At 43.6% G+C, this 25,455-nt stretch overlaps 1 protein-coding gene across 5 annotated transcripts in view; it reads left to right on the plus strand.

Moving 5' to 3' along the window:
* mctp1a (multiple C2 domains, transmembrane 1a) overlaps window positions 1-25,455 on the plus strand; it is a 139,120-nt gene that overhangs the window by 109,247 nt on the left and 4,418 nt on the right. For 3 of the 5 annotated variants that reach the window (XM_034212706.1, XM_034212707.1, XM_034212711.1), the window contains 5 exons: window positions 4,444-4,500; window positions 10,557-10,655; window positions 18,850-18,959; window positions 19,593-19,702; window positions 20,009-20,106. In XM_034212706.1, the coding sequence (XP_034068597.1) occupies window positions 4,444-4,500; window positions 10,557-10,655; window positions 18,850-18,959; window positions 19,593-19,702; window positions 20,009-20,106 (474 nt within the window). The remainder of the gene's footprint in view (window positions 1-4,443; window positions 4,501-10,556; window positions 10,656-18,849; window positions 18,960-19,592; window positions 19,703-20,008; window positions 20,107-25,455) is intronic. The other 2 variants (XM_034212708.1, XM_034212710.1) reach the window with 1 other exon arrangement.

The raw sequence follows: 25,455 nt of genomic DNA on the forward strand, positions 1-25,455 counted from the left end.
AAACATACAGTACTTACTGATTTGTCAGCGAATAAACAATACCAAATGCACAGAGTGTACATTACTATTGTGAAACTCAATCATTTCAAATGCTAACAGATTTGGTGTTGCTTTCATGAATATGGAGCTGCCCTTCTCACCCCCACCCCCAGCCTCCAGCTCCGGTAGCACCCCGGCCTCACCCCTCTCTGGCCCCCTGCTGGGTGAGCCCTGGCTGGGGCAGTGCAGATGGAAGGGCCCCCCTCTGAGGGCCACGGCTCTGACAGCTTGTGAAGAGCTCGCGTGGGTCAGCCAGACTCAGCCAGCAGCCCTTATCAGGCGCACAGCCCTCCCCAAGTCTGCAGAAACTGTAGTGTAGGCAATATGCACATGCACACACACACACACACACACACACACACACACACACACACACACACACACACACACACACACTCATGGACGGTGCATACCAAGTAGGGCCTTGAGATCCCCCAGCCAGCCAATCGGCCAAACCTTAGCAGCTGGAGAGGTTAAACCCCCCTCACGTATCAAAGAGGAAGAGCAGCAGGACGATGGAGGGAGGGAGGGATAGAGGAATAGGAGAAAAAAGCAGAAAGTATATCTTCATGTTCGCTGGGATGTCTGCTTCGGCGTCAATTCCCAATGCGGCTGTCATTGGGAAGGTTAGGAGGGGAGATAGTGGAACTCAGCCCGGCCAGGGAGAGAGAGGGCCGAGTTTAGAAGCATTTCAGAGGAGGGGGGAAATGATGTGGCTACTACTTCAGGTAGTAGATGTTTACTTTCTCTCTGTGGAGTGTGTATGTGTGTGCATGCGCACTTGTTTCATCGATCCAAACAGGGTTTATTTTCTCACTTACTTTCGTTAAAGGAGCAAACAACCCCTCGAAGGGATATCCTTTCCCTATAACCTAATTTTACTACTTGTTTTCACATTGTATTATTCAGGGAAGGAGTTTAATGAGTTTATACCTGGACAAGAATAACAAACGCCACAGTTTAAATGAAGACTTTTAGTCCAGATACTGAACAATTAAAAAAAATCTGCCCTGATTGAAATTGAGGAGTTTACGGTTACCTATAATTACTGTCACACTACAGAGTCAAAAGTGTTTGCTCTCCATCCTAATATAGGCACATTTGGCTTGTGCTGTTGATTCTGTGAGAGAAGCTCCCTGTATAGGCAAAAGGAGAATAAACAAATTGCCCTCTTCAATTTCTACCTGATAGAATGTTCTTGAAAACTATGTTTCTGCTTTTTTTTCTCACCACCTCAACAACTCATCACACCTCAGTCAATCAGCCTGTGCAGCGAAATTCAAATCCAAAAACACTTTGGTCTAACTTAGATTACTCTTGTTTTTCCAGACTTAAATCAAACTCTGTCCAGGAAAATGTAAGCTACAGTAGTAACACACACTTCATCAGGACCAAAGCAACAGTAAATGGGGAGAAAGATCACACTCTATAAGGCTAAATGTTAATGCTAACAATGCAAAACATAGGTCACTCTAAGTCCCAGCTTTGTAGCTTATAGAAAAAGTCATGAAAGGATGCATTAAGAAAACACCAAACAAGGGGGTATTACACCTCTGATTTGGTTTGGTTTATGGACTGGGTGTCATAAAAAAATCAAGTTATTTTCACGTCAAAATCTCTACCTGCAGCATAGTAGGCTTTTTTTTAGTAAAGACATTCCACTCAATTTGAATTGACATGAGTTTGTTCTTCACAGGCAGTATATTTGCATTGATTGGAAGTACAGAAAGAGAGCCAGAATGAGAGTGATGTAGCAGAGCCGGGATCTGAGCCAACGCAACAGAAACTAAGTTCTTACAAATCAGTTTTGAAGCCACTAAGGCCAAACAGATGTATTCAGATATTCACAGCTATTTTGAACTCTCAATGTCATTGTACTCACTTATATTGTTTGTGTGGATTTTATACAATCACAATCCTTGTATGTATTTATGGGGCACAGTGTAATCTGTAAGAGTAGCCTGCATCATCCCTGTATCATTTGAATAGGTCTGAATATGTTAATCCCCACCTCAGTAGATGTAGAATTGACTGGAGCAGCTCTGCAGGCAATGTGAGCTCTACGCCGTCCTGTCGACAGTAAGGCTTTGATGCCGCCGTGCTGTAATGATAGTAATTCAAACAACATGATAATGGGGGGATAAGCAGACAAATGATATCATACAGCAAACAGGTCTTAGAAAGAATGGGACCAATAGAGAGGTAGAGGGAGAAAAAGAAAGATGTTTGGAATTCATCGGCTGTATTGAGGTAATTTATATCCTCCCTTACTGAGACAGTAGCTTCAGTGCACACATTTAGCCGTGGCAATCTTCAGGGCAGATGACATGTTCCATGTCTTTTTATTTATTAATTTTACACTGTGTCTCATCGCAGGAAACATGACTTCTCTCTGTAACCAGAGGCGATAGAGGAGAGAGAGCAGAGCGCAGAGCAGAGGGAGACAAACGACTCTATCATTCTCTCTGTCTCTCTAGGTCATGCTTCTCCAGCTAGCTCATGCTCATTCCCTTTGTTTAAAGTTTGGAGCGTGTGCCAGGCGTGCCCTAGTAAAGCCTCTGTGTGGTGGAATCCATTATGTTTGTATTTTGGCACGGGTGAAAGGATTTGGGAGGAACCATGATGACTTTATAAGCAGTTATAGTTCATTTGTTTAGTGTTGCCAGAAGGCTTTCATTTTACTGTATCAAGTCTACATCTCTTGCCTCGGCTGAGCTCAATAATTCCCTCTCTGGTATTTGTGCGCTGTAGAGTATATGAATGTATTCTGTATCAATAAAGAGATTGTGAACTGTGAAAAATCTAACTTATTCGTCTAGACACTGATGGAGTCTCAGTGAAGTGGGAATAACCAGTTGCTGTACAGTTAAAACAAGGGGTGCAAGGCGTACATGCACAATAACCATTTGCCTAGTGTAACCGAGCTATTGGTAGAACACACACACTATTGACGCTACCCTCTCAACTCTGCTGTTCTGAACTCCTCTTTGTTTGTGTGGGAAGCTGCATTTACATAAGAGGCTTATGTCAGCCGCCACATAGTTTCCCCCCTTATTCCAATGAAAAACAAAAAAGACAAAAGCTATTGTCTTGTTAAGTAATGATTTTTGGATTTCTCCAAAGTAGTTTGTGCTGTTCTGGAGCTGGTTAGGGGGTTGTGGTGATGTTGAGGCTGAGCAAAGATGTTTGGGGGTTGAGGTTTGTGAAGCAATACAACAATGAGAGTAGATGGGGTTAACAGCTGTAGGGCTTATGATATGGGTGTTTGTTTATGCAAATTGGGAGCAACAATATGACCTTGTAGCTTTGATGTGTGATCGACAGGAAGAGGGTTGATACGAGATGCAGTCGTGATCTGTGATTTGCCGCTCATTGGCATCAGACTAACACATGAACTTGCTCAAAAATGCACCAAAACAACTGAAGTCCTGTAACTCTAACCACTTAGATATGGTGTCGCTAAACACAGTGGCTCAAGCTGCTATTGTTGGTTCAGGGCTTTCCATATATGCCAAGACATTTGTTTCACTGCCTGCTTTTCACACACTGATTGAGGTCTGAGCTGTATGTGAATTGAAATGTCCTCATCTCAATCCTTCATCCTCATTATTTAACAGGAAAAGCCAAACTTGCTTGTTCCGTTGTTATGTCATACACTCCCTGTGTGCCTCTTTGTTTATGACTGTGTGCACATGAGTGTGTCATCTCTTCCTTTGTGTTGTACAGTATGCATCATGGTATTTGGGGGCTTCAGAGCTATACCAGCTCCAGTTTCATCGGTTGTGGACCACTGAAGCACGTAGTTGCTGTTCTTTGTGACTTGCTCTCTGCGCTGCAGGCTTTCTTCTCTCGTGGAGCATCATTCTGTGAAAGAAGGGGAAACTATAGATTGACAAGTGTATAGCTATAGGACGGCTGGCTGTAGAGGTGAGAGACGAGTGCAAAGGTTAAAGAGGTCAGCTGAGACCGACCACAAACAGAAGAAGAAGAGTGGCTATCAGTGGTCTCGTCGCGCTGAATTGTGAAAGATTTGAATGCTTTTGTGCAATGCGATTTGGGTGGATGAATAGACTTTAATCCTCAGCCCGCTGAAAATCAAAGCCACAGCATTTGCTTACATTTCCCGAAGTGTCAACACATTTGAACAACAGAATGTTTCTAAAATTAAATTCCAATTCTAAACCTTTCTGAGGCTCTTGACATATTAGCACACACAGTTGCTTTCCATACTCATTAACAAACTCTTGCCAGACATAAGCATAACCAATCAGCTTTATTATGCCTCTTTGGCTCTTCTGATGACATTAACCCTGTGTTAGCTGGTATTTATCTGTACTATAGCTGCTGCATAAACATTATTTTTCTCTTTTTTTCTCTCTCTTTCCCCTCTGTTGCAACTGTCAGCAAGCAGTGGAAGACCTGCTGGAGGACGAGGATGAGGATTTTGACAAAGATGACAAGGTAATTATGTCTTGTGTCAGGGATGCAGTCACACACAATCATGTACACAAAGGTATGCACTAACGCACACGAGCATGTGCACACACTGCCTCAGGAGTGGTTGACACTGCTTCACACACCGGAAACACACAGCTGAGTGAAATGACTGCACCCCCCCCATCTCCTTCCCTGTACAGGTTTTCTCACTGCCTGAGGCACAAACACATGTACAAAGATTGAACAACCTTTTTAACCTTTTGAAAAGTTTTCTCTCTAGATATATGTATATCAACTTCACATGTCTCACCTTTTGTCCTTGTGCTTTTTTTCTTTGGTCTGTTACTGCAGTTTGCCACGCTATCGTTATACTTCCCTTCATGTAACACTATGTCGAATTTACCTTCCTAACGTTGTGCTTCAGCCCTGCTTCCTGAGAACATGCGCCCATATAAAGAGCTTAGTTAGCTATTTAGGTCCATTCACTGCTCCTTTATGTCCCAGTAAAACAGCATCTGGGCTTGTCCAGACACTATCAGGTAACAACAGGTGGCTGCTTTACTGCCTCCGCTCGTTTACACTGTAGGAACAGCTACTGAAACAAATGCCACTGGATCGCATACAGTCCCTTGTCAATGTTCCACTTGGGAATGGTAATTGAAATGGCACAGCTCTTTATCCTCCCACTGTGTTGTCTGGTTTTTGGTGAGGCACACTTAAAATGAAAACAATATTCTGTTTGATAGTCGAGATGAGACTCAGGCAGTGTTAAACAAGGACACAATAATAGCTTTAAGCTTTTAAGTCCAAATATTTTTCTGTGAAATCAGTAAAGTACCTTGACTGAACAGTCTGGAATCTGAAATGACTTGAGCTGATATTCGATGCCTTACAGCCACACTCCAGCAATATAAAGGTTAGGAGGCTAAGATGTGGTAAATTCCATGGTCTGGTTTGGTAATATTTTTAGAGGAATTTGCAATGGTAATTGTAATAGGCCTCTGACCAGGCAATTTGATATTTGAAATTGTTTTGCCTGAGGACACTGTATGCTGAATGCACTGCAACCTTTAATGCTGAATTTAATAGAAGTGCAACCTTGCTACAACCTCTCCAAATTTGAAAGGGTCATAAGTGCAAGCCTGCAAGTAAAGGGTTAAAAAAAAACACATTTATAGTGCAGATGGTCAAATAGTCATCCCACCAGAAAGTCAGCCTGTCAGGCAATCAGTCAGCCAGGCAGCCAATTGGGCCATGAGCACACAAAGATACGTGAGCATTACATCCTCTCCCACAGTGATGCAGGAGCAAAGTTTCATGGCTGTGAAGTTCCAAGGCTGAAATGTGCAGGGGGCCACCGACTGAAGATATGCACAAGGCAACCTTGAACCTTTTTTCTACCCCTCCTTTACGTCTGCCCTCCATCATTGCATTCCCCACCTCCTCTCGGGGAAAAAATACAAATACAGGCATTTGAAAAGCTGCAGATTATATGAAATACATTTTGGACTTTCATATTGAAATGAGGTGCAGCAGAAGCTTTTGCGGCCTCTGTCAGATTTGGTGCCAAACTGATTATTCCACATAAGAGGGCCTTGCTCTCTGTGCCCACACAGGGCTGGGATGCTGGATAGCACAGCCGCCACAAAGGCTACAATTTACCAACTCTGGCTTCATACATTTTGATCTATTGCTCCCCTCAACTGTTAGCATTTCATTTGAGCTGTAGGGAGGTTGAAAGGGGGGCATTTTTCTTTTTTCTTCGCCTACATATCTCCCCCTCCCACTCTCCTTCTACCCTTCCGTCAATCGTCCTCTTCCCTGCTTTTTTTCTTTTATTCTTGCAGTCTCTCTCCCTCTCTCTCGCTCTCTCTTGTCCCTTTGCTCTTCCTCCAACCTGGTTAAGTGCAGAACAAATACATTTTCAAGGCTTAACAAATTTGTCCTTTACATTGGATATGAGGTCTTTTATATTAGATATGAGGTACAGCTACAGATTGTATGAGTAAGTATGAAGGACGGGTCAAAGGAGGCCTCTTTTATAGCACAAGCCTATAGGGGGAGATGGAAATAGGGAGAGAGAGGGTGAGCAACAGAGAAAGCGGAGGGAAAAAAAGATTAATAAATATGCCAAGGACTCATTTTAATTGAACTTGAAGCATATGTTGCAAGTAGGTACAATCCGTCCCAGATGTTTACTTCGGCCATGTGCACCGCTCTTCCCAGTGCACCACAAGGCAGCTATTAGCTGGATAACCTTTGCTCCAGAGGCTAAATGGGGTATTACATGGCCAAAAAGTAGAGCACCTGTTTTTCATTGCGTGGAAGACCCCTTGCAGGCTTTTTGCCTTGGATCACCACATGTGTTTCGACTTAACAGATTGTTGGGCAGACGTGAAAAGTGTCTTTCTTGTGAGCAAGCGCTGATATTAGTCACTTAATCTCAATGAAAGTGTAGCATCAGGACTAATTGATGTGGACGGCTCAGTTGTTAAAGACTAGTAGGCAGGCCCATGAAGGGTGAAAAAAGGTTCGACACAAACTATTTTTATTTTCCTCTCACCTCCTCCGCCTACACACACACTGTGTGTGTGCACTGACCTTCAACGTGGAATGTTGCTCTTTTCTTATTTCCTACAGACACACATACAATCTGTTAGCAGTATATAGCCCCAGTTTTTAACCTCTATTCTCAATCAAAGCTCATTTTAAACATAGCGGCAAGCTGCAGATGCACCTTTTCTCCTTGGAAGTACATTAGTGATCCAATACACAGATGTAGGACACTAAACACTTGGACAGAATCTGTATTAAAAACATTCTGCACGGAAAATAATCTTTAAAAAAAATATGTTATCTTTTTAGCCACCCATATTTTCATCACATGCCTTAAAATACATATTGTAATGAAACATAATCAGGCATGTAGTTATCATTGGACATATTTGAATTTGCCTTGGAAAATGATCTTTAGAGTATTTTGCCATCATATATAATTGCCTTTTTATGTTTGTAGAAATGTTGACTTGTAACTAAAGCAGAGGTGTTTTATGTTCATTGACAGGGGCTCAATTCAATCCACTGAGCATCATACACAACACCAGGACCCTGGAACTGATACAAATAGAATAGCAGTGATTATAATATAACACCTGTGAATTTTCAGAATATCTGCAATATTTAAATGACACGAGTATGCACATCCAAATATCTACTTCTTATCATCGCAACCATCCGTTCACCCTCTAGACAAATAATATTTTACTGGTTTAAATATGTCCTTTGCAACCTTTATGGACCTTTTCAGTATCTTCCGATGCAGCTTGAAGTAACACTGTGGACTTGGACAGTGTGAGATAGCATTCCTATATTTACAGGCCACTGTCTGCAGGGGCTTCAGTGTGCAATGTAGCCTGTGATGGCTCCTCTCACCTGTGGGCTCACTGTCCAGAGCCGGCATGAGGCAATCACCTTAAGGCTTTGCATGGCTGTGAGTGTTTGTGTGTAAAAGTGTTTGTGTGAGCGGCTCACTGTGTGTGTGCAGTCGCTCAGCTGCCTCTTAGAGGGGGGGCTTACTGGAAAAAGGGGTGAAAGAGAGAGAGAGTGCGAGAGAGACAGAGTGAAGGAGTGAGGAGATTACCCTCACACGGTTGACTGGTCACTGAAGCGCTCGTGCTCCGCTCAGCTAGGCTCCACTAGCCTCAGGAGGACCTGACACAGATAAGATACACACTGCAATCATGTCCTGCTCACGGGCTTACTGCTCGGTGCACTCCCTCTCTCTTTCTCTCTCTATGTCTATCTTTCTGTATCTCGCTCTCTCACACACACACACACACACACACACACACACACACACACACACACACACACACACACACACACACACACACACACACACACACACACACACACACACACACACACACACACACACACACACACACACACACACACCACACACACACACACACACACACCACAAACACAGACGTACCACATGCACCTTTAATATCTCTCCCGTTTCTTGCTCATTTTCTCCTTCCCTCCCTCATGAGCAGAGTTGATGGTGAATATAGAGTTGACTTAATTCATTAGCTCATTGATCTGTACAATCTGTATTACACTGACATGAATGATATGATTAGTGTAATTCATAGACCAAATCTAAGTCATACCACATTAACCAGCAATGCGATCTGTTTTCATCTAGGACATGGGTCAAATAGTAACCTATTTGTTGTTTTTTGATTGTTGTTTTTGACTTACTGAGGCACCAGCTGATAAAAGGTTTGCCTTATGGGATTAAGATACAGTTTTTAATGATATAAGACGGTATGACCCATGCACAACTCGCATAATACACAGTGAATAGACTCGAGTTCATCCATTTTCCAAGTGCTTTTTACCTGCTGTTTGTTTTTTATTTACAATGTCTTGATGAGTCCACTGTACATACACTATTGAGTATATACAGTCCTGTCTTTCTTCCTTTCTTCCTACACCACAGTATCTCTTTATTCTTCTCATCTATAGTGCTGAGACAGCCATTCCGTCCTCTTCCAGTTTTCCATTTGGCATGACTCATTCACGCACATGAACACGCACTAACACACTCTCAATTGTGCACATCTATATCTGTTTATCAATGGTTCTCTGGTAAATGTATACCTCCTGGCAAATGGCTAGTAAAATCACACATCCAGTTATTGCAGGCTTCACCACCATTTTCAGCTTCAGATTTGAACATACAGTATATCTCTGTTTATATCTGTCCGTCTATTTCTCTCCCCATCTCTGTCTTTGCTATTGCCTTTATGTGATTGAGCAAGTGCCTCTTTGCTCCATGTAATGTTTGATAAGGTGTGCACTCTGTCTCAGCATATGTAGCTCTGCGGTACCTTCCCAAGCCCCGACTCTTCGCTTAGTCCCAGTCACGGCACTGCACTGATCGCTCAGATAGCGCCATGGCATGATGTGATGGACTAAAGAGAGCACTGGGAATTATATCAATGCTATGAAAAAACAGTGTGACTGTAATGTTGTTGTTTGGAGGCTATTGAGCTTGTGGTGCAGCGGGGTTGTCCTCAGGTATCAGGGGGGTTTCAATAGCTGAGTATAATGGGAAAGAGAGGCAGAGGGAGACAGGGGAAGACGGAAAAGTTTGAATTTCTGTTCTCTTTTCTTCTCGCCGGCTGTGAAGGATACAAAGCGTCACGCTTTAAAAGATGCTTTTGACTTTTCCCCTTCATTTTTCCCCTCCAATCTCACCGTTTCTTTCCTCTTGTTCAGCACAGACGCTGGAAGGAGCTGCATTTTAATCATGTTTTGCTAATAGAGGGAGGAATGAAAACAAAAAGGAGGGTGAAAGAGGCATGGAGGGGTATTGTCTCTCCATGCAAAATACACTGCAGTGTTTGTTTGTTTTTCCTCTTTGTCACACACATACATCAGGTGGATCATCTCTATTCCCCTCAGATACATATCTCTTGCTTTGTCTTTTGCTTTCTCTCATTTCTCCTTCAATTCCTGACTCTCCCCCATCCTCCTAACATTTTGCTTTAACTATGGCCTTTGTTATGTAAATGGTATGTTGTTGTTTTTGCACTGTTGGTCTTTTTATGTAGTTTTGGACAGTTCACTTTAGGTTAACACAGTTTAAACCAAACTCACCACTGTCATTGTAAAACATTATATACATAGGGGCCTCCCTTGGATACAGGTTGCTATAGTTGAATGGACCCAAGCAAACACAACCCTCAAATCAGTCCACTTTTAAACCAGCTATCAAATTCAGTTACTTTGAGGTCAATACAAAGGTGAGTAATTAAAAATAATCTATTATGGCTCTTGTCTGCATTGCAAGCCACATCTCTTTCCAGTGCAATGCGTGTGTTTACAATCTGTGGAGAGCATTTGGTGAGAACAATGTTATTCTTACCTAGAGGCTACTGCCTAGTTACCTGGCCAAAAGTCAACTTTAAGATCCAGATGTAAAACCTTCACATTTTTTCTTTAACCCTTTCACCTTCATTCCTCTGGGTTGTAAAGAGAACATTTCACTTTAATCTATCCACAAGGACCCTAAACCAGGCCCCTGGGAGGACAGCAGTGATAAAAACCATATCCTCGAGGATATTTTGGCTTCCTGGCACTTTGAGTGGATACGAGCTATGGTGGTAAGTGGGCATGTGTGTGGCTCTGGCACTGACTCCCGATGGTGTCTGTCGCTGTCTTCCGGTTTCCTCTTTAGCTCATCGTCTGTCTGGCGGCCTCTGTCTGCCGTCCTGTCGGGGTTTGTGTAAAGTACTTGTCCTTTGTCCGCGTCTCAATCAACACCCACACACTGCACGTTCGGCCCGCAACCCAACCCCACCTCGAGGCCTCCGCCTCTGCCTGCTCTTTAAGGTGATGGGGGAACTAATGGGGCTCCAGCATGGTAGGCTGCTCCCGTCTTCTTGTGTGACTTCCCTGTAGCACTGTAGACCTGTTACACTGAGAGGTGACAGCTGAACTGAGGTGCAGCCGGGTGTTAAGTATGTTTAGCTTTGGGACTTTTGGCTGTTGCGTACTAAAGGTTGACATTAGGAGTGACTCAAGTATAAAAAAAAAATTGTGCAGTGAGAGGGGCCATAAGGGAATAAGATACACTCACAGGGTTGTCGTGGATATTTTTCATTCACCCCTCCCCCCCAAAAATAGACTAGATTCATTGTTTTGAAAAGCACTAATTATATTCCTCTCACAAATAACGATTGTTTTCACACCTTATGACCTCTAAGTCACTGATAATAAGCACCAAACAAACAAATGTTCTAATGACTTTCAGAGCCCCGAGTGTGTATATGTGTGTGCATGTGGGTGGTGGTGTGAATTGAATGCGCCTGTGAGCGGTTTTTCTTAAAAGTTGCTACAGAAACAGCAAAACTATTTCATATTGGTGAAGCAAATCCCAATGCTCATTATGCCTAATGTAGCAACGTCTTCTCCCGCAAATGTTATTGTTCTGAATCACACACACAAGCGGCTGAACCAATTGAACCATTTGACTGATGAACTATGCATCAAAGGAGTACGAAGAGTACTCGTTGCACTCTAGGTGAGGAGCTCTCTCCTCCACCCAGAGTAACTCTCCTAGAGACTCCCCTCCCTGTCTCTCATTGGACAGAATGTGGAGCACAATACTTGACAGCAGTGTCGTATGAATTCGAAAGTCAGACATGTAAGAAGGCAGCCGCCACCTTTTCTTTTAACAAGAGTCATAAATCTGTAATGAGCACAGAGAGAATGCATATTTTATTTACTTTTTTGAAGACGTGATCCCTTCACTTCACAGCGATGCACTCTCGCTCTGTCGTTTTTCTCTCTTCCTGAGACAAAGTTTGAAACAGTGGATGTTACAGCTGTTCCTATTGCCTGTGTCTCGCTGAACATGAATATGTAATTAAAGGTAGGCAAAATCTAGGTGATGAAACAAATATACATTTCCCTAAACAATAGTACGAAGTGATTTTACCTAAAACTTGTTTTTAATAATAAATAAATAAATATTTAAAGTTAAATATAGGATAAACTCAATATATGATCCACCTTACAACATCAAAAAAGCATTAAAAAAAGTAGTTTTTGCTTTTCTAACGTAATTACCTAATGTCTACATTTTCCAAAGTAATGTTGTAAACACACAATTGTACCTTCCTCGTTAAGTATGATTATACCAAATGAATCCAGTACTTTTGCAGTATGTTTGAAGCCATCCAAGACAGAGAGACTGAGACAGACAGACAGACAGACAGACAGACAGACAGACAGACAGACAGACAGATGGGGGAGATGAGCTGGAGCAGCTAAACCAGGCCAACAGAGGACAAGAGTAATGGTGTCCCATTCATCACACACTGCCAGGCATGATCCTGGGAAGGACAGGGGAAGGAGAGCGCAGGAGCAGGGGAGCAGAGGTGAGGCACAGTGAGGGAGAGCTGGGCAGGCTGGGGGTGCAGGTTGGGCGGGGGTCGGGTGGCGATCAGCGGGAGGTGAGGAAGGGAAAGAAGTTGTGGGGCGGTAGTCATTTATGTGTGTGTTTGTGTGTGTGCCCGACCTTGAGTCTGATGGAGTGGCTGGTGTGGTGGAGGTGATGAGGGGCCCCAGGGGGAGATGGGTAAAGATGATCAGTGGCAAACAACCTCCTGCCACCCAGACTCATCAGAGACACACATACAAACGCACACCCCTAACATCAGAAACATTTCTCCTTTGGACAGGAAGCAGAGGTCAAACTGAAAGTTAGACACCGCCACCTCGTCCTTTTATTCCTAATTTCTCTCTGTCCTTCTATCCCTCTCTTTTACATATGTGTATATTTATCCTCGCTGTGGGACTAGGCTGGGCAAAGAGACTAATTAGTACTAGAGAGCATTATGTCTGACTGGTCCACCTTCATCTGACAGTCTAAACTGGGGTTTGACTTTGGCTTTGTGGGAGCAACCGTCAGCCAGACATATTCTCAAAGAAAACGGTGTGTTCACCCTATACACAGACATACACACTCTCCTCACAGTCACAGTGGGCCTTTGGGAGTGGGACGCCCCTTTACAACTTAACGTGTCCTTTTGTGTGCGAGCCGCTTGATGAGGACCAGGAGGACGTGCAGCACATCTCAACACCCTAGTTTAACACATATTTATGTGTTTATGATAAAAAGAGAGGGAGGGAAATAGAGATGTATTCCCCACATTCGCTCATGGATTAGTTGTGCTATGAAATACATTATTTATTAAAACTGCAGCTTAAAAAAAAGGAGGAACATCTGCCTCTTTCATGTGGTGCTGGCAAGGGGCCAGGCTGCAGGGTGGCATCTGAGGCTGGTCGCGGGCCTTTTGTCTCGTCTTGTTGTCATTTCCTGACAGAGGGGAGATGTCCTACTAGGATTCCAAGTTTGTGTTACCCCCTTTGTAGCCTTTCTGAATTCCCAATGCGAACTATCTGTGACTCATCGCTCCCCAGTGGAGTTGGTAATTCTTGGAAAAGACACAGACATATATTATTTAGTTTGAACAGCTTAATTTGGCTTACTGTACATACTTGTCTCTGTTTTTAGGAGCTGAACTATTTGAGTGGTCAACACGATAGAAGCCTTCCATGCCACATTTGACTCTCTGCCAAACATGTCCATCCTAAGAAACCATAAGATTAAAATACGCAAAACTAATTAGTGTCATTCTGCTGATTACCAATCCGAATATTTGTTTTATCATAGTTAAACTACAACATCTATACATACTCTTGCTTGCCTCATTTTAGAAACTGGCCATCTGCTAATTTGTTACATATACAGCCAAAAAAATAAGCCTGAACTGAATGTCACTAGAGGATGCTAGAGGTGTTGCGCTTTTATCAGTCACTCAATCATTTTAATATTCATTTAATTTCAGTAACTCAACAATTCCACACAGCCAAATATCATGTTTATGGGAACAAATCCATTTCTTTCATCCATATTTGATTTTTTTCAAAGAGAGCTTGCAACAGATCATGTTTTAAGTACACGGTAGATGCTAATTGTGTGCGCTATTTATTACTCTGTCATTTCTAATTCTTGCACAGGCTTTGCAAATTGAATTTGTGTCTCCCCTAAAGCATTCCTCAACTTGCTCAACTTTTCAATGTTTTTTCCCCCCCTTTTTCCTGGGGTGGAAATGGGAGGGATGCCGCCTCCCCTCTGCAGTTACAAAACCAACAAGAACGCTTTCAGATGCCCTCTGGGAGCCACATATTAACATCCTGTCACGTTTTATATGACATTTCAATTTTTACTGTGCTGCCAGAGTGAGAGGCAAAAAGAAAAACAAAGAAAAACAGGTGCAATTTTAGCACAGCAGCAGTGAGCAGCAGCTACTTGTGGTTCAAACTCATTTCGTGGTGTGATGGGATGTATGGTGCTGCATTATAACGGTTAGGTTTATCATTTTTATGGCGTAACCCAGCAGGGAGAACAGTGTGATCGGAGGTTAAAGCATTCTCAAATGGCTCTCTCTATTTCCACCTAGTAGATATAGGACAGATATTTGAGTCCATGGTAATAGGCTAAGTCCTCAGTGACCTCTCTCTTGTTTAGCTCTAGGCCTTGGGTCAGTGAAGTACAAACTGTCTTTGCAAAGTTTACATCTGCTCACTGTGCACTTTTCATATAGATGCACTCTGGCATGATGCTATCTCGCTGAAAGAGAAATGGAGCAGTCGAGTACACAGAGGCACTGTTCATCTTTCCTTTTGTTAAATATTTAATCAAGTGTTTCAAGGAGCTTACCACATTTGTTTACCACAATTACCAGCAAGTGCATTGTGGTTGGCCTGACTTGGCTGTGTCTATGTATATGTGTGTGCGAGAGTGTGTGTCCCTGGGCTCTTTCTGGTGTCACCGAGGGTTGTTTCTCCTTAACGCATGCAAACAGCTTGCATCACTTTAATGAGCCTCTGTCTTCTCTAATGGGAGCAATCCCACGATGCATCCTGTTCCACACACTTCTACACAGGGCAGCTCAATGCTAAACTGATGGGTGCTTGGCAGAGATATCATATCAAACAACCAAACAATGATGCAAACTTTGGACATAACCACAAAAGATACATTTGTATGCTTTTGCCGGCATATGTGCAATTAAAAGAACTCTCTGCCAACAATGGACAACAACTCACTAAATATTTCTGTTACCAGAAAATATCTCTGCTGATGAGAGCTAATTGATGTCAAAGATGTCTTCTGCACACAGAAACATTTCATTTACAGGACAAAGACATTGTTTCATTGCTATTTTTAATACATGTTGTAATGTAGTTCTTCTGACTTTATTCTGAACTCACAGCTTCACATTCTGACTGAGCCTGACCCTTTGCACATTATACAACGAATGCTTTTCAGAAGTAGATCTATACCATCTTACAAGAAAAGACAATGAGAATGCATACTAATGACAGGAATGTGTGTAAAGGCTTCAGTTCGCCTTTGAAATAATGTTAGATACTTGGGAGTATGCATTCTGAGGTCACAAATAACTGATATTTTAAAGGAGTGAATACTTACGGTCATGGGCATTTAGAAAAATGTATTAAAGCCTTTTGTATTCTCTTATATACTCTGTAAACCCACACACAGCGATGCTAAATCGTACTTGATATTCATGCGTATATTTTATGTTCATTCAATGTTACTTTATATGCAAGTTTATATGTATTATTTAGCCTCCTTTGATTGAAGCAATTGTTTTTTTATGAAAGTTGTGGCAAAAGTAGTGGTGGCAGAATTCAACCATAGATCTTTTATGAATAATCTCAAATGATACAACTTTATTTCTTAGGTGCAGTCAATAGCACTGCACATAGTTGTATATAAACTGTACTGTGCTATCCATTATTCAGGCATATGTGTAGCTGACGGAAAAGTAGACATTATATCTACATATATTCAGTCTTGTCTTAAAGTAGATGAAATCGTCAAGAATGAATGCTCTGTCAGCCGACTGCAATGACAATTACACAAACTGAACTGCGAGTTACTGTAACATGTCAGCGTAACACATTGCGGATTAACCTACAGTTGCAGTTTATTAAAATGCATGATGCTAGACTCATTAGGCAGGCTTATTTCACTATCTGTCTGAAAGGCTAAAGCCATGCAGCATCATCCTTCAGAACACTGTTGTCAGAGGTGCTGGGATTTGTAGCACACTGTGAGCCCTAACATGACTTGCAACTGTAGCCAAGTAAAAGCGAGAGGCCCTGCGGATTTAATTTTATTAGCTTCAGGTCTCCAAACAAACCTACTTAGTATTACTGACTGACACAGGAAGAGACGCATGGGAACACCGGCCCTAAATCTCTTGCACAGGCCATACTCATCCTCCTGAGTAAAACTAGAAGCTAGTCAGGACTGAAAAAACTGAGCTTATGGTCGACACGCATCAACACACATTGCCCATAAAACCACATAAGATACCAGTGACTGATCCACTCTTGAGGACATATGCATGTATCTTATAAAGCTCCCTACTTTCCAAATATTTAACAGATTTTTGTTTAAAAAACAAGTCAACAGAACGCTTCCTTTAACCTTGACTGTCATGTGTGAATGCCATGTCTCCGTCCTCATCTTCCTGTATCAATTCCCTCTTTATAAGTGATCACATTGCAGTATAAAACAAACTTGCTCAGTAGAGAAAGATACTGCTTTCTGAAGTCAAGAGCCCTCATCGTATAATCTGTCAGGATATAACATTGTTTGTAAAGTAACGCAGCAAGACCAGGTGTGCAGATCAACCTTATCTAATAGCTGTAGGGTGTGTGTGTGTGTGTGTGTGTTTGTGTGCATATTAGGTTCCATTATAAGAACAGGTTGCCTGGCTCCATATGTGCGCAGTGTGCGGGGAAGCTGGGAAAACAAGGTTCTCCGTGGCCCTCTGTGTTATTGCTACCTCCCGCCTCCCTGAGCCGTGTTTGAAGACAGGAAATACGAGTCAGGCCGCAGTCCGAGGGGCATGTGGCAATGGTTTATTCTCCAACGACCTCTGATCTATCCTCTCCACCCCCGCCCGCTCTCTCACACCACTCCCCTGGCGCTCAAACACTCCCGAAAATAAATCGGCCTGACCCGGCCCAGCCCGGCTCGGCTCGGCCTAACCCAGGCCAACACAATAGACCCTGCGTTTTGAGATTTGTTTGACAGAGCAATGAAAAACAGATGGACTCTAAAGAAAAAGACTGAGAAGAGGAGGAGGAACAGAGGAAGAAAGAAAGGGAGTCTTGTAAAAGATTTGCGAAGACAAATAACCCAGGGACGCCGTCTAATTATATCTATTTGTCTTGTGTGGTTTTTACCGAGGAGGCCATGTGGTCTCCCTGGCTGCTCCATGGTTCATTTTTCACATTATCTGATCCTGGATGGAGAGTAAAAAGAAGAGGTGGGTTATGGGGCAGAGGGAGGAGGGTCGTAGTTTTGGGTCTCTAAGGGACAATTGTGGTGAGCTTTGCCTCAAGGAGCGAAATGTGGTAAAGGGCTCTTGGGTCCTGGAGGTTTGGTTTCGTGTCTTCGCCTGCTTCCCTGTCATCTTTGGGTATAATGGTGAGGATTATTCTGAGTTTTACTTCTCTAATCTAACAAGGCCCATCCATCTTCACCAATAACACAGCCATTGCTATACGTGCTGTTTCTCTGACATAGAGAAACGTTTGGTGGCCATTTTGGCTTGTGCCATACTCTTTTGGTTCCTTTTTAAACTTTTCCGTTTTGGGTTAATTAACGTAAGTTCTTCCAACAGCTGTATAATATCCTTTTTTTTATTACAGATTTATGATTCTTTTTTAACTGAATCTCATTTAATGAACAAATACAACAATAGGGTGAAGAAATAAGGTAACCCCTAACCCTCCCCTAAAAAACATAACTTATAATCACTGAAACATGATTATCTTATAGGTGATGTCTCTAATTGCTTTATTGTCCTCACCCTAACTCTTTTTTCCTGAAAGCAGATTGTCTTCCTCTTGCTTTCCCCCCCCGTCCTGTCTCCTAAGCATGCCCACCACTCACATCCAGCCACAACCGGTCTGCGTGTTGATGTCCTCACTCAGCCAACGGCTCTCCATCCCTCTCTGTCACCTCATTCTGTCCAGATCCATCCTGTCCCTGCCTGTCAGTCAGTCAGCAGGCAGCTCGTTGACTGTTGCATGACTTCTTCAATTCTTCACTTTGTTTCAGTAAGAGGGGGGATTGTAGATTTCAGATTGCCTGCTTAGTTTGTGGTTTCTTTCCCCGCTCCTCACAGTATTCTCAAGTTCTCAACCATCAAAAGTTGAAAAGGAAAAGCTCTTCATGGTGGGTGACGACGTTTAATAAGGATGTTAATGATGTCACGGCTGGTGACATCATCACAGTGTGCCAGCCAGCCGAACAAAAGAGGGCTCTGCCCGGTCTTCATGGCTGTCTTGGCAGCAGCAGGGAGAGAGAGAGAAAGAAATAGCGCCCAAAGATTGATGTATCTATTCGGCTTTCAGTTAATTCTGTCTCTCTATTCACATATTCAAATGTTCCAGTATGAGCATTTTGATTTGTTCTGCCGACTTTATATCTTTATTACTGCCTAGAATGAAAGCACTCCGTCAGTTCATGCAGGATATCCGGTGATTTGGCTCCCCACCCCAAATCTTTGACGCTATTTAAAATGTATTGTTTTCACAAAGATGCCTGTGCCCAGCCTCTATCTTGTCTCTCCTCTTTTCTCTCTCTCCTTCCCTCTCTTCACTGTCTCCATCTCTCTCTCTCTCTCCCTCAAACCACGCTTTCTTTCTCCCTCGCTTACATCTCTATCTGTCCTCTTCCAGGACTCGGAGAGAAAGGGCTTCATGAACAAGCTTTATGCCATTCAGGACGTGTGCATCAGTGTGCAGAATGCACTGGATGAAGTGGCCTCCTATGGCGAGAGGATAAAGAAGTGAGTCGTAAGCCCGCTCCTCGGCATCGGGCCCGCTTTGCTCCGCTCTGCTTGTCCCAGTGTTTTTTCTGCAATGCCAGGTTGCCCCGCTTCCTGTTGCCAGCCTAACTGAGTATAACTGCGTTGCTCTCAGGAAAGGCTGCCAGCGTGACACCCAGCCCCGAGAGACAAACACAGGCTGCCTGTCTTTATGCCCATCACATCTCACTTAACCCTGTATGACCTCTTAACTGAATCATGTACATACTAGATTAAACACATCACTGCACATGCACACACACACAAAACCATTTATACACTGTAGGCTTCTGCATACACAGAGATCCTCACTTCTGAATAGATCCATACAGAGCACAGGGAAGGCAGGGAATTTAGTCTTAATTAAAAGATGTGATAAAAAAAGACAGGCTACAGGTTCCTTTTTGGGCAAAGGTAAACACATTTTAAATCAAGCTGACACACTTGTGACCTGCAAAGTTTAGCACATTTTACTGATTATATAGTGTGAATTCTATTGACACATACACTATTTTCACAGTGTAATGCTGACCTGTAAGACTTTCTCAGAGTGTTTTTGCTGCACTAAGCTTTGCCATATCTCCTAATAAACTCCCTTTCCATCTCTCTTTTCAGCACATTCAACTGGACTGTGCCTTTCTTAAGCTGGCTGGCCATTGTGGCTTTCGGAGCCGCCACCATCCTCATCTACTACATTCCTCTGCGATACATTGTACTAGCTTGGGGTGAGCTAATGTAAAAATGTTTTATTTGTATTGCATGTAGCAGAAATATTAGCTGTAACATTTTAAATGTGTAATTTGAATACAGTACTTTATTAAATCTGTGGCGGAGCAATGCCATTTGAATGTCCCATGCTCCTTTTCATGTATTGTATTTGGAAAAAAAGCGCAATCAGAGAGTTTGATACATATCTTCAGCGAGCACAACAACCATAAAGACTTTAAAGACTTGTACAACATACAGTAGGTGCTGTCTATCTATCTTTCCAGACTCTTCCCTTCATGACCTGATCGTTTTTCTCTCTTCAGGGGTGAATAAATTCACCAAGAAGCTGCGAGACCCTTACACCATTGATAACAACGAGCTGCTAGACTTTCTGTCCAGAGTGCCCTCAGATGTACAAGTGGTGGGTGAACTTTCCTTTTTCATTTCTGTTTCATCTTTCATATCTTTCTGACCACACATCTGTCAGTTCTGTCCACGGGCAAGGGTGAGGGCTCCTTTTATTATCTCCTGGTCTCTGTCTCTTTTCTCCTCCTCTCAGCTATTGGCACCTCACTGTTGTACTGTTTCAGCAGGGTGAACTGACTGGCCACGTAGACATCTGATCTTATTGTTTCAAAGTCGTTCCTGTGTTTTCCTAGTAATAGCTTCCTAGTATAATTCAATTTCCACATACATAACTGGAGCCGTGTAATAAGATAACGAGGTTAAGTGAGTTTAGTGGCCAGCATATAACTAGGTTGATTGACTTCATACACACACTCCCACACAATAACAGTTAGCTGTTGTTTCCCAGCTATGCTAGTAATTGGAACAGAGTGTAAACCAACAGTTAACCAGCCCCATGCGGTTTTGCTTCTACATTAACCGTGAGATCAGATTAACTTTGTGGCTGAAGACTACAGATGCTTCGTTAGGTAAAATATAGGTGTGTGTGTGTGTGTGTGTGTGTGTGTGTGTGTGTGTGTGTGTGTGTGTGTCTGTAACGTGCTGTGCTGTTCAGGATGGAGTGCAGTTTAAACTGCAATTAAGCGGCAGCTTGTGAAAGTCGTTGTGTTATCCAGCACCGATGGTGTCCGCTGTGGCCGTTAAGCCCTGCTGTGCTGAGTTCAATACACACACACACACACACACACACACACACACACACACACACACACACACACACACACACACACACACACACACACACACACACACACACACACACACACACACACACACACCACACACACACACACACACACACACACACACACACCCACACACCACACACATACACACTCACTCACACACACAGGCTGAACAAACCAGGGCCTCTGATACGACCAATCCCCTGCCACATCAGCACTGACACACTTCCTCTTTGATCGCTTGTTGCCGCAACCTCTTTCATCTTTACAGGGTCATAATCCTTGCTCCCCTACACACCCCCGCCAACCCCCCATCTTCTCCCCCTTTCGGCCCCCGTGCAGTTTTACAGTTTCAGAGTTTACTGGGGCCTGCTGCAACAGTAGGCACTAGGCAGGTAGCCATCGGCTTAAATGAGCCCAAGCTGTCCCCTCCGGTGAAGTGCAGCCACCTTACACACCTGGAGCCTGGAGGAGCAGAGCGGTGAAGGGGCCCAGGCCCGGCAGGTATAAGGCCTTTACAAGGCCCCTAATGAGGGCCTGCTGGCTGGGGAAGGTGGGGGCCGGCATACTGCTCTGGTCTGGTGCCCGTGCTGCTGGAGTTGTGCCTACTGTATAAGTAATACTGTAAGTGCTACTGTAACAGTTATTGCTGCAGCTGTCGGAATGGTAATTGTTGCCAGGTTTCTCTGACAGTTTGGAGGCTTACCGAGTAATGAGGGTGAAAGACCAGGGGAAAAGGGAAAGAATAGATTTCAGGGGAGGAAAGATAAGGACGGAAGTACAGAAAAAGGGAGATGATTCAGGATATAACTAAAAATGGAGTTGATTTAACTGGTTTGTTTATTTAGTGTAGGGAAGTCTTGTTTGTATCAATAAGATCAGGCCAGTGAAGTTTAGATCTGCTGCTCTGTCAACTGACAAAGAACCTAGACCGACGCTGATCACTATCTCACTGAATCCAAAGGTTAATTTCCTGTGAAGACACCCCGCTCAGCGGTCGTTGGCTAAAAACAGACCAGAACGTTCTGCTCTGCGGTGCGTCCCACAGCTGCCTGCGGTGCTGGCTTCACCTCATTGCCTGCTCCCACCTTACTGGGTCAAAGCTGTCCATGGGGATCAAGCCCTTTAGGCTCTTGCATGATGCAGAGAGGTGCTGGGGTCCAAATGGAGCATACCCTCACAGGCACGTGGCCATGGCACCCACTGGCATTGGTGCAGGGACCCACTATGCCTGATACCCTGGATGACTAATGAAGTGCTATTTCAGGGCCCTTGTGTGACCTAACACACACACATAAACACACACACACATGCTCTCTCAGCATTGGTGCATGTGTTTGTTTCAGTGCGGTGTTCCGCATCATTTAGAGGTGCTTCAGTGCAGCAAGAATTGATGAGGTTATAATGACTTTATATACAAAGGGCATCCACACTGGGCCACAGTCATAATGCATGTCGCTGTACGGCACCCCAGTAACTGTGGAACAGTCTTTGACCTCTCACAGTTTTCTCATCTTTTTAATCAAACAGGGTTCATAAAATAAACTTTACATTTAGCAAACAACCCTCTTTGGTTGTACCATTAACGGAAGGAACTTTGGTCTTGCAAACAAGCTGTTTAAATCAATGACACTGGGCCCCTAACAGCACTGTCAAACACCCTTTAAAAACGAAATCCCCAGTGGTGCATGGAGGCAGCAACAGGCAGTTACCTTTTTTACCACCTGAACAGTTAACTTAAATGATTATGTCTCCCTGTGAGTAGCAATGTAAAAGGCTGGCATGGTATGTAATGCATGTGTGTGTGTGTGAAGGATTCACTGTCCCTCTCTGGGAAGCAGTTCCTTGTATGTGGTTTGGATTTTTTTTACCAGCGTAAGCTATCGTTATGGTCATTATCAGGGAATCCTTCATGTCCTTTTAAACGAGGCCAAACTGAGCACCTTTATAGTGCTAAGTATTCCCTACCTGGCGTTTGGAAGGTGTCAGTACACTAGTATGTTTTACGACACCATTAGCCATGTGAGCGAGGGAGTGCGTAAGTAGGGCCAAGGCAATTAGCATGCCAAGTGGCCCTTTATGATCGGTGTAAAGGAGCTGGATCAAACCCCCAGTATAAAAATAAGCATGAATTCCAATTTAGTGCCTAATGAGCAGTGGGGAGTCGGGTTAATATTTTTAGACAACATTTATGTTGGGGAAGAAACCTCACTGGACACACAGGGGCTAAAGCCATGATAGTTAAAGGTTGAAACGTTGCCAGATGTCATCACTTACATCTAGCAGTGGTCTCTCTCTCCACCACTTTGTCCTTCCCTACTTTTGTGATACATTTAAGCATTTCACTGAAAGAGTCTAACTAGTCACTTTTCAGTACAGTATGTGTCGTGCCAAAGCAGCTAATAGGCACACTTTTATTCATTGATTTATGTCTCCTTCACATGCCTTTTCTTTCCCAGCAAAAGACGTGGCTGAATCCTCCGATCTGCAGATGTGTGAACTCTACACAATAGTGTTTCCCCGGGAACATTTAATAACCCTTATGCTCCATTAGGCGTCACATGAGATGAAACCCACTGAGGTTTGTGCTCTGTGGAAAGGGATACAAAACAGAATAACATTGTATCATTAAAAATACTGCTCCTTTGCTTTTTTTGACTTTATTTATTTACTCGCCTATTTGCTTTTTTCTCCTCTCACTGTCACCCACCCACCTGTGTTTCGCCGTGTCTGTCTGCCCACACTGGCATCATCAAAACACAGTCAAAGGTTCAATGTGAGAGGGAGAGAAAGAATGAGAGACAGGGAGAGAGGAGCAGGTCCCGGGATGCTTTGTGGGTAACACCGTTAAACGAAGCACGGCACACGACGCCCCTTCGGCAGAGCACACTTCAAAGCCTGTTTTGCACTTGTACTGTCAACATTTGGGAGAGGAGCGGAGAGGAGCGAGGGTGGAGCAGCCCTTTGAGCAGCGCTGGGTCTTTACCCACTGCCTCTCCTGTTGATGTTCCCTTTAAGCTCCCCACTCGCGCTACCAAATTGCTTATGTGCTCGCCACATTACCACACTTTTTACTTTCACCCAATTCCAGTTTCTTTTATTTTTGCTAACGTCCCACTTTCTCCTCGCCTCCTCTGCCTTTTCTTCTCTTTTTGAATTTAACTAGCTCTTGTTGTCAGCATGGGTTTGGTGCCTGTGTGTGCTGCTGTGTGCTTGTGTGAGTTATTAGGTGAGGTGAGCGGGGGAGCCAAGGGTATAGCATCAGGCAGGCCTGTCACCTGTGAGGTGGAATCGAACCTGTGAGCCCCATTTCTCTCGGCTGGCAGCTCTTCACAGAGAAAACTCCTGTTTGATTGAGATATTGTTTTTTTCTTGCACCCTTTGTTTGTGTCGGTCCCCTTCGCTACACTTCATGAGAAACAAAACCCTACTTTTTACTGACATGCAAACTTTTCTTTGTTTTTCTGCACTCACAAATAGTTTTGTTTGGACAGGAATGTCAACACACAGAATTAAATTGCCGTGTTCCTTTTTGCTGCTGTAGGCGTTTGGCCGCGTAATGGGACAACCAACAGCCAGTGATCCCGCACAAAACCTGTCCTACTTTTGGATCCACAGAAGCTAGCTTAAAGTTTAAAGTAAACGACGAGTGAGAATGAGTTGCATATGGAAAACATTTTTAATAAGGGGAATTGTTTTGTGAATATGCTAGCAATTATTTGATATTAAGGGACATTCTTATATGGCGCTACATGCAGATGTGCGGTTACTCGTTCGCTCATGTGAATGAAATCATTCAACCATTTCTTCCTTGTTCATCCATTGAGGCACAACCGTCATTAATCCCAGTCAAAGTGGGCACTCTGCCAGGACTGTCATGGTCCCCTAACCAACTACCACTGCACACACACACATACCCAAAAACACACACAAATACACACACAGATGGGGCCATATAAACCCCTCTCTGTCCCCTGGGTTTTTGCTCCGTTGTCTGCTTTAGTTGGCAGGGCTATAAAAGGATCCACACCCACATGAGAACAGTATCTGTCATCACCCGAGTGTCCGCAGATCTCCCTTTCTCTCACCCAGTCTCTTCTTCACCCTTTGTTTTTCCTCCTGTCTCTTTTGTTGGTTTGTCCCGCCTTCTGCCCTTTCCTCCCTTCATCTTCCTATCTATATTTGTCCCGTCTTTATCTCGCTTCCCATCATTCCTCTCCAGCCTTGTTTTCTCCACCTGGATTATTTTCTCATATCTTGTCAGACTCTCTTCTCTCTCACTGTATCCAACTAACCGGTTTTTATTTATACAGCTGTTTAGAAGGATGTTAGTTTGCCTTGTGGACAGTGAGGAGTATTCAGATCTGTATCAGTGCAGTCTGGCTGCCTAGTGAGGCGTACAGAGCAACACATGCTGGCCTAACTGCTCTGTAAGCACCGTAACGAGACATCGTTGACCACCGCTGAGGAACTGAACAACCCCATTGTACTGTATGTGTGTGTACAGTCAGTGGATGTCTATGAGATTTTAATGATACCGGAGTGGCAGGGTTTTGTGTGTGTGTGTGTGTGTGTGTGTGTTGGTACATTCTCCTTGCTGGTATTCATATGTGTCTGCA

Source organism: Gymnodraco acuticeps, unplaced genomic scaffold, assembly GCF_902827175.1.
Source record: "Gymnodraco acuticeps unplaced genomic scaffold, fGymAcu1.1, whole genome shotgun sequence".
Lineage (NCBI taxonomy): Eukaryota > Metazoa > Chordata > Actinopteri > Perciformes > Bathydraconidae > Gymnodraco > Gymnodraco acuticeps.